The following is a 10,523-nucleotide window of genomic DNA, read 5'->3' on the forward strand; positions in this document are numbered from 1 at the left end:
GAAGGGATTAAAAGAGTCATGGAAGTGGTCATGCGGGAGTGGATACATTATGGGAGGCCAGAAGGCTCACCATATTATGTTCCATGGGAATGCACTCTTCACCAAAGCCACCAGGACTCCCTGGTAAGAGGAGCACCAGCATCTCTAAGAAGTTAGTGGTCCAGCCTTCTTTATAGACTAGGGCTGATGGTAAAAGTGACTGTCACAAAACTTGGCCCATTGATAGCTCTCTCTTCTTGAAGCAGTGGGGCCCTCTCTCCTTGAAGCAGTGAAGCTCTCTCACCTTGAAGCAATAGAGGCTAGGTAGCAGCATTTGACAAACAGAAGCCAAGGGGTTCTAAATATCATTATAGCCAGCAAGGCTGGAGTGACAATCAAGGGGTCTTGACCCATGGAGAGTTGTGGCAGTGGTTAATAGAATAAGCATCCCTAGAGGGAAGATGAAGTGAAAATCTCTGAAACTGTCCCCTTCTCCCAGGAAAAGAGAGTAGATTAGAAACAATATTGCAATCTAGTGGAGGGGATGGTGGAAACTAATGCCACCATTAAGGATATAAAAAATGCAAGGAAAATGGTTGTTATCATATCTATTTAATTTGCAAGTCTGGCTTCTGCAGAAACTGGATGGATATTAGAGAATGACTGTGGAACACTGTGAGCTCAGCCAGGTAGTAGCCTGATTGCAGCTTCTATAACCAGGTGCTGACTCATGCCAGGTATTAAGTACATGTTATGTACTTTGATTTGATTGATTGATTTGTTATGTACTTTGATTGATTTGGCAAATGCATTCTGTCCCATAACAAGTAGGAAAGAGGATAAGAAAAAGTTCCCATTCACATGAATGGAAAATATTCATTTACAGTTTTCCCTCGGACTGTTAACTCTCATCTTCTGCATACTATAGTCTGAAGAGATCTGAATTTTCGTGTATCTCTCAAAACAACACAGTGATCCGTTACATGGGTGACATCCTGCTGATAGGGCATGATAGACAAGAAGTGGCCTTATGTTGGACACCATGTAAGACATATGTATTCTGGCTGGGTGCGGTAGCTCCTGCCTGTAATCCCAGCACTTTGGGAGGCCAAGGCGGGTGGATCACCTGAGGTTGGGAGTTCAAGACCAGCCTGGCCAACATGTAGAAACCCCATCTCTACTAAAAATACAAAATTAGCCGGGCATGGCGGTGCATGCCTGTAATCCCGGCTACTAGGGAGACTGAGGCAGGAGAACCACTTGAACCCGGGAGGTGGAGGTTGCAGCAAGCCAAGATTGTGCCATTGCACTCCAGCCTGGGCAACAAGAGCAAAACTCCATCTCAAAAAAAAAAAAAAAAAAAAAAGAAGAAGAAAGAAAAAGAAAAAGAAAAAACATATGTATTCCATGAGGTGGGAGATAAATCTTAAAAGTCCATAAGGACTTGTCATTTCAGCAAAGATTTTATGGGTTCAGTTGTCAGGGGCATACAGGGATATCTCCTTTAAAGTGAAAAACAAATTAACATAATATATTAGCACAAGGATAAGAAAATAAACCACTGGAACAGAACAGAAATTCCAAAAGCAGACCACACATGTATGGATCCAACATGGCACCGCAAAACAAAGGGAAAATGATAATTGTGATGTTTAATTTTACATGTCAACTTGACTGGGCCATGAGGTACCCAGACATTTGATCAATCATTACCCTGGGTGTTTCTGTGAGGGCATTTTTGGATGAGATTTACATTGAAATCAATAAACTGAGTAAAGCAGATTGCCTTCTCTAATGTGGTGAGCTTCATTCAATTAGTTGAAGGTCTGAATAGAACAAAAAGGCTGACCCTCCTGCCTGTAAGAGGGAATTCCTCTTGCCTGATTGCTTTCACACTGGGACATGGGTTTTTCTCCTGCCTTTGAACTTAAACTGAAACATCATCTCTTCCTGGGCCTTAAGCCTGCCCATTCTCAGGCTTTGAACTCAAACTGGGACTACACTAGCAGCTCTCCTGGGTCTCCAGCTTGCCAGCTCACCCTGCAGATCTTGGAACTTGTCAGCCTTCATAATTAAATGAGCCAATTCTCTAATTTCTTATTTTGTATACACACACCATTGGTTCTGTGTCTCTGGGGAATCCTGACTTATACAATGGATTTACCAATGAGTTGCCAAGGTCCATTGGGTATTCATGTGGCAAAAAATAAATCTTGAACCCTTCTTCACACCAAACATAAAAATCAACTCCAGATGGATTGTAATTTAAATATTAATGCTAAAACAATAAAGCTTCTACAAGTTAACAAAGGAGGATATCTTTATTGCCTTAGGATGGGGAAGATTTCTCATTAGATCACAAAAGGCCTAACTATATATAAAAGATTGAAGCATGTGACTCTATTAAAAGGAAGAAAATTGTGAAAATCCATTAAAGCATTCTGCTCTACCAAAGGAGGCTGTGACCACTCATTTCTGAGAAATATCTGTCATGTGAAAACATAATCACATGATTATGCATAATCCTAAGCATAATCCCTGGGTGCTTCCAACTCCTAGTCACCCATATGGAGATACAACTTCCCCATAAGCACCTCAACCAACAAGTGAACCACTCGTTTGTGTACCCTAAACCTTTCAAGTAACCATAGGCAACCCTGGGCTGAGAACTCACATGACACCACCATAGTTAAAATGTCTTGCATCAGCACCTCCAATGTTCCCATGGTCCAGGACTGCCTATAAAAAGGAGAGATGACAGCTCATAACCCAGAAGGAGGCCAGGAGTTGTGAATTTCCAAGCCCCAGCTCGCTCTGACCACTTCTTTGCCTGTCCAGCATCATGAAGGGCCTTGCAGCTGCCCTCCTTGTCCTCTGCACTGTGGCCCTCTGCTCCTGTGCACAAGGTGAGTCTGTCATCCACGTGCTTTGATGGCTCCCTGGGCAGAAGTCAGGCCACATCTTCCAGGTGCTGTGGCCTGAAAACCCCCGTATGAAATTAGGGATCCTCCAATGGGGTTTCAAAGTGACATCATTGTTTTCTTCAAGAAGGTTGAAAAGCAGTCTATTGATCTGGGCGGCAGGATGGGAGTCAGAGAATTTTTATCCTACTGAGATAAATGAGATGGTTGAAGTCTAATTCACTGGGTTATTAGCATGAGGTAGAATCTAGGTCTATTTAGTTCTCTGGTGCTGGTAAGTTTTACAATGACCTCAGCAGTCTCCTAGAGTTCAACCCCTTGGGTAACATAAAAGATGTCTATACTCTTCTCAGCTATCTATGATTTAATCGATTAGAAAAAAAATTTCCCAAGGAGAGTTAGGAGAAAGGAATAGATTATTCAGAGAGCTTGATTCCCTGTAGGGTAAAATAAAGACTAAAATGGAGATAAGACTTGGGAAATTAAGGAGAAACAAACAAGAAGCCAGAGTATTTCCAGCTTTCTTTTCCTGCAGGCCTCAACTCTGAGCTGTGCTGTCTCCCTTTGCTCCTTTGTGACCCGCCTGGGCTTCTTCTCCTGAGCAACTCCCATTGCCCTTGTTCCCTCAGATTAGATTCATACCCCATGCATCTGCTGCTTCTCCTACACCTCCCAGTAGATGCACTGCAAAGTTTTGGTTGCCTAGTATAAAACCAGTGGTGAGTGGTCTTAAAATTAAAATCCTATATTTTAATTACTTTATACTGTCAATATTCATTTAATTTTCATCACATATTTGCTCTTCCTGTTCTCTTAAATTCTTCTGCATCTCTGAGCTCCATCTGCAATCACTTTTCTTCTGCCTAAAGGAATCCTCTTAGTATTTTCGTAACTGTGGGTCTTCTGATAGTGAAGTCTCCATTTTTAGCTTGCTTGGAAATGTCTTCCTTTTACCTTCATTTTACCTTCACACTGGATATTAAAGTCCATATTAGCTCCCACCTCCTACTTGTGCTTACGTGCTCCTTGTCCCTTGTCCCGTGGGTTGTCTCCTCCATATGCCCTATCTGCAAACAGAAGGACTGGTGCTCGCATTACGCCAGGGCAAGAGCACTGGCTGCTGGAGTCAGCAAATTTGCAGTGGATCTGGAGAAACATAACAGAGGCAGGAGACAATGGGGTGCCTTAACTGTGAGGGAATCGGCATCCAGAGCCTGAGAAAAACCAAGTAAACTTCTCCACCCTTGAAAAGGGACCAGCAAGAAGTTGATGAAGACCTCGCTGCTCAGGGCTGTGGAGTAGGGCACAAAAGGAACTAAGGAAGTCATTTATCCTTGACTTTGAATGTTTCTTTTAAATCTCTGCCTCTGTCTTACTCTCACTCCCTCGCTCCCTCCTCAGGGAGTATAGCTCTTGAAACGCTGGCCTTTGTTCCATCTCTTTTGGGTAGGAACTTCTTTCAGTCTACAGAGACTTTTCCCAGCAAGAGACCCTCTTCTGTAAATCGCTCTAGGAGTAGAGCTTCTCGGTAGAACTGAGGGAACTCTGCCACTTCCGCACCCTAGGAACCAACTAGACCCAGAGTTTGCATTTTGTGAATGACTGAGTTAGGCCTCAGTTCTCCCAACTAAAAATGGGTCCTAGCCCTCTCCTGCCTTTCAGATCTAAGTTAGATATCTAAGTCCTCGGAAGATAGCCCAGAACATTTTGAAACCTTTTGTGAAGTTCTTTGATTTTACTTAGAGGATCTTAATCCACAAGAATTAAGTGATTATGGCTTAAAAGTCTGCCCAGAGTATAGGCAAACAACTCTAAAATGAAGAAAGGACAAGGGTCAAGAGAGTCTCATGGGACAGATGAGACTTGTGAGCTGATGGCCATGGAGAGGAGATGGAGGGCACCAAAGAAGACCTGTTCAGTGTTGGGCAGGCAGAGGAGTGTAGGCAATGCCAAGACAGGACTGGGCACTTGCTGCTGCCTACATCCTTCTGGGGTCCAAGCCATGCCTCCAACCCTTTACAGGCAACTCTAAACCATGAGGAGCTGGAGCCTGGGATGACCAGAGGGGAAGATGTTAAGTGCATGGTGTTATGCTCTGAGTTGTACATGTTGGGGTACTTTGGGTCCCCCAGGGGTTTAGGACTTACAAGAGCAACTTAGCTGCTCACTTGTTGGGCCTGAGTGTGCAGAAATGTTTTTAACAGTGAGAGAAGGTGAGATGTTAGTGTTGAAGTCATACATATAATGGAGAGATCTTCAGATTAACACTTCCTCCACAGAGCAGATCTCTAATGCTGTGCTGCAGCTCCTCTGACCACATGGTGTGACATAAATGGTGATGCCACAGCGTTCCGGGCAGCACAAATCACACTTAAACCACACCCTGGGTGAAAAGGACCATTACGTCGTGTTAATCGGAGTGCTTCTAAGAAATGGTTAACTCATGAGGAGGAAGTCAAGAATTGGTGTCACTAAGAGGCCAAGCTTAGCAGGTACCTTCTATCAAGAACAGATCTATTTGTGAATGGCACCATGGTCATTTCCTCCTATGGAACAGATATTTCTAGTGTTGTGTTTCCATTGCACAGAAGTGACATGTAAGATGACACCCCAGAATCTTAAGTAGTTCGAGTTGTGTTTGATCCAGACCCAAATGGACAAAATGGAATAGGGAAAGTCTGGACTACGGGAATAACAAGAATGATGGGGCCAGGCTTTTAACCACTGTTTGATTTATCGAACATTCGTAGGTCCCTACAATATGCCATCATTGGGTTTGACGCTGGGTAATAGACATGAATATGCATTACATATGGGGTGTCTATATAGATCAGGAGCCTTAGATACCCTTATTTTTTCACCCAGGAAACCTACAGCTAGGAAAATATCCTATAGAAATAACCTCACTTATGGAGAAAGTTTTTTGCATACAGATGTTTGGCATGATTTATAACAATGAAAAATTGGCCAGTTGCAGTGGCTCACAGCTATAATCCTAGCACTTTGGGAGGCCAAGGCAAGCTGATCACCTGAGGTCAGGAGTTCGAGACCAGCCTGGCCAACATGGTGAAACCCCATCTTTACTAAAAATACAAAAATTAGCTGGGTATGGTGGTACATGCCTGTAGTTCCAGCTACTCAGGAGGCTGAGGTAGGAGAATCGCTTGAACCTGGGAGGTGGAGGTTGCACTGAGCTGGGATCACACCACTGTACTCCATCCTGGGCAACAGAGTGAGACTCCATCTGAAAAAAAAAAAAGAAAAATTGAAAACAACCCACATATGTTACAGTAGTGCATGATAATATTAATGTACTAGGCTTGAGTAAATTAGGCAGTTCTTAAAAATACTGGAATGATGTGGAAAAGTCTTTTAATGTTAAGTACAGTCATGTACGGCATAGCAATGCTTTGGTCCATGACAAACTGCATATATTATACAGCGGTAGTCCCATAAGATTATAATTCTGTCTTTGTACTATACCTTTTCTATGCAAATACTTAACACTGCATTACAGTTGCCTACAGTATTCAGTACAGTGGCATGCTGTGCAACTGTGTAGACTAGGAGCAACAGGCTGTACCATGCAGCACAGGTGTATGGCAGACTACACCATCTAGGTTTGTGTAAGTCTCTGATATTCCCACAATAACAACACGGACTAATGACAAGTTCCTCAGATGTATTCTTGTCATTAAGTGATGCATGGCTGTATAAATAAAAAAATACAAAATTAAAACCTGTATCATGACAACAGTAATGTCTTCCCCCACCAGACACAGTAAAAAGAAGGAAAAAAGCAAATGAGCAAACAGTACTATCTTAAGCCTAGGAAAAAACTGCACTGGAAAGAAATACACCAAACTGTGTGTGTGTGTGTGTGTGTGTGTGTGTGTGTGTTTAAGTGGCTAGGTTTGGGTACTAGAATTTTTCCTACCTTCAATAAAATTTATTTTTTCAGATTTTGCATCAGAATGCATATATGCCACAATAGGGAATGTAGAAAAAAAAACTCACATTCTTGCCTCCATTTGCCTGCTGCCTACCCACCTTTGAGATCCTAAATGAGTTTTTATTCTTTTCTGTATTTTATATGTTTTCAAAATTAGCTTTACTACTTTTCGGTGTAATCTATAGTTCACATGACAAATCATATAAAAAGCTATTTGAAATAAAAACACTAGTAACATTGCTATTCCTGTACTCCTATGAGACCCCCTCGTATGCTTGTGGATGAGACATTGTGAGGATGTGATGACTGAGAAAGCAGCAGCCATTTTGTGACCACAAGGTGACAAGCTCAAATAAGAAAAGCCAACGAAATGATGGGGGAAGGGGAGATGTTTTAAGAAGCCTGAGTTCTTGATGACACAATTGAGCTGTTGAACAAACTTGGGGAGGACTACCTGTTTAAATTTATTTCTTTATCTATTTATTTACTTGAGACAAGGTCTCACTCTATTGCCCAGGCTGGAGTGCAGTGGCATGATCAGAGCTCACTGTAGGCTTGACTTCCCGGACTGAAGCAACCCTCCTGCTTCAGCCTCCAAAGTAGCTGAAACTACAGGCATGCCCAGCTACTTAAAAAAAATTATAGAGACAGGTTCTCACTATGTTGCCCAGGTTGGTCTCACACTCTTGGGTTCCAGCAGTCCTCCCACCTTGGCTTCTCCAAGTGCTGGGATTACAGGCATGAGCCACCATGCCTGGCTCTGAATTATTTACTTTTTCAGTTTTAAGGACTAATTATTATTACAAGAGGTGAATATGCCATACTTTATTTAATTGTACATCATCTTTTAATTGTTACAAATAAGCTGTGACAAACACTTTGTTCATCTTTAGGTTTATGTCCATAGGACAGATCCCTGGCAAAGCACCTTGCTGATCAAAGAGTAACAACTCTTTAAGGCTCATCATTCCTATTAGCTGCCAGTTAACCCAGCTAACCCAGGAACTGGCATATTATAGAGGTTCAGTGAGCCAATGTCTGATAGGCCAACCTCAATCTCGCCCCTCCTGTAGCACTTTCCCAGTTCTGCTGTCTCCATCCAGGGCATGCTTTTCTCTGGGGTTGTGCTTCTCACGATTTTCTGGCATTATCGTCCATGGCACATCTATGCTGTCGGAACAGCTGGGGAGACTATCAGAAGGTTCTGCACCATGGGAAAAAGACTTTATCTACATATCTGCCCTTGGGAGAAGGCACCAGCTAACCCAGTCTCAGGGTGACGCCAGCATCTCACCTCCTCTCACTGTGGAAACCATTTCCTCACCAAGGGAGCGACTGAACCATTTTTGCAAATAACCTGAACCTTTGCGGTGAGGCCCTCCTGGTTTGTGCAATGCACAGCATGACACCAATATCATGATGAAAAATTTTCCCCTTCAAAGAGGATAAGGAAAAAAACTAATGGGTACTAGGCTTAATATCTGGGTGACGAAATAGTCTGTATAACAAACTCCCATGACATGAGTTTACCTATGTAACAAGCCTGCACTTGTACCCCAAACTTAAAAGTTTAAAAAATGAAAAAAGGAAACAAAATTCCTCCTCAGTCTCCCCAAGTTTATATCTTCTAATACCCCAAGGCTGCCTGAACAGAGAAGAGATGGCTGAGACCCCAGAAGGAGGCAGCAGCTACAAGTCCTGAGTTCAGCTCTTCCCGGCCACCATGTGAACTCACACTCTGCCCAGCATCCTGGGGACCCCCGCAGCTTCCCTTGCTGTCCTTTTCTTCACTGACGCCTTCTGCCCTCAGACCCGCTCTGCCCCATGTGAATTTGTCTTTTGCTCTTGTGCCCCCACTGTCTGGCCATGGCTTGGACCCCACTGCCCAAGTCTATCCCTGAGACCTCCAAGTAGAGAACTTCAGAGGGATTTCAGGGACCATTTCCCGAGGAGGATTTTTCTTCCTAAGAGGTTTCAGCAACTCTATTCTCCTGCTCTGGGAGACAGAAGGAGAGTGAGTGAGTCCCATTCTATGGATGAGAAAATGGAGGCCCATGGGGATTTTGACAAGATCAGGTCCAACTGGTTCTCAGTGGTGGGGCCTTGGCTCTCCTTATGAACTCAGATGGAACTCCCCAAGGAGAGATGGGATGGAAAATAGTTTGTTCAGAAAACTAAATTTCCAGTAAAGAGACATAGAGACCCAGAACCAAGACAGAGAATGAGCAATACCAAGAGAAAGATGCAGAAATTAAAATCTCAGGGGAAAGAAGAAATGCCAGCTTCCTTCTGGATCTCTTTGTCCCCACATCCCCACCCCAAGCAGTGATGTCTCCCAGTTCTTCCTGACTCTCAAGGAAAGGGACCAGGAGCAGCTGGCTTGCCTTGTGAACAATGACTTGGGATCTTTCTGTCCTATCTCCTGTAGTGGGTACCAAGAAAGAGTTCTGCTGCCTCGTCTATACCTCCCGACAGATTCCACAAAAGTTTATAGTTGACTATTCTGAAACCAGCCCCCAGTGCACCAAACCAGGTGTCATGTAAGTGTCAGTGCTCCTGCCCACCCCGCGGGAGGGAGGCTGGGAGGTCTGGGGTGAGGTCCCCTCAGAGTACTCAGCTCTCTAAGGCCCATCAAGGAGAAGGACTCCAGGGGAGGCCCCTGCAGTGTTTTCTGACCTGGCCTGGGGCCTGCAGAGTCCTGAAGAGCCTGCCCCTGGGCAGAGGGAAGAGAGCAGACATGACAACGGGAAGTTGGCTTCCTGAGGAACCCCATCTGAGACACTTGGGGAAGGCCTGTGAACCCCGAAGTTAAGGGGAAATTTTACTGGCGTGAGGACAGGCCCTGAGATGCCTGGGACATAGAAGGATGCAGAGGCCATAGGATTCCCCTGATGAATTCGTCAGTTCTTAACTCTTCCTCCCTTCTCCACAGCCTCCTCACCAAGAGAAGACGGCAGATCTGTGCTGACCCCAACAAAAAGTGGGTCCAGAAATACATCAGTGACCTGAAGCTGATTGCCTGAGGGGCCTGGAAGTTGCGAGGACCCAGTGACCTTGGTGGGCCCAGGAGGGAGCAGGAGCCTGAGCCAGGGCAGTGACCCTGCCACCCTGGAGGCCAGCTCTTCTAAGAGTCCCGTCTGCTATGTCCAGCCACATTAACTAACGTTAATCTTAGTTTATGCATCATATTTCATTTTGAAATTGATTTCTATTGTTGAACTGCATTATGAAATGAGTATTTTCTCTGACATCTCATGACATTGTCCTTATCACCCTTTCCCTTCAACTCTTTGCACATTCAGTGTGTGGATTAATCAGTGTGATTAGCTTTCTCAGCAGACATATGTTTCAAATGACAAATGCTTATTGAATGGTTTTGCTCAGCATTACCTTTTAATATATTGGCAGTACTTATATAAAAGGTAAACCAGAATTCTCATTGTGACAACTCTATTGATTTGGTTTCACTAATTGGAATCACAGATTGACAGGAATTCTGGGGGAGGAGTAGGGAAAATATGAAAAGGGGCAGAAACTACAAGATAGGGACCGAACACTTCTACGGTCATACCAGACGTTTCCGTGGAGATATTTTCCTGAAAAGTTGAAACAGACACCATTATTTTATAAACCACATTGTAACTGAAATGCAATAGAAAAATTTTCTACTG

General features: G+C 43.8%; 1 protein-coding gene across 1 annotated transcript; it reads left to right on the forward strand.

The window, feature by feature from the left end:
- The first annotated feature begins 2,732 nt into the window (after nt 1-2,732).
- On the forward strand, nt 2,733-10,285 carry LOC105485106 (C-C motif chemokine ligand 18). Its single transcript, XM_011747302.3, has 3 exons — nt 2,733-2,885; nt 9,281-9,392; nt 9,785-10,285. The coding sequence occupies exons 1-3, from the start codon at nt 2,822-2,824 to the stop codon at nt 9,873-9,875; spliced, it is 267 nt and encodes an 88-aa protein (XP_011745604.1). The 5' UTR covers nt 2,733-2,821; the 3' UTR covers nt 9,876-10,285.
- Nucleotides 10,286-10,523: the final 238 nt, after the last annotated feature.

This window comes from Macaca nemestrina, chromosome 17, assembly GCF_043159975.1.
Source record: "Macaca nemestrina isolate mMacNem1 chromosome 17, mMacNem.hap1, whole genome shotgun sequence".
Taxonomy (NCBI): domain Eukaryota; kingdom Metazoa; phylum Chordata; class Mammalia; order Primates; family Cercopithecidae; genus Macaca; species Macaca nemestrina.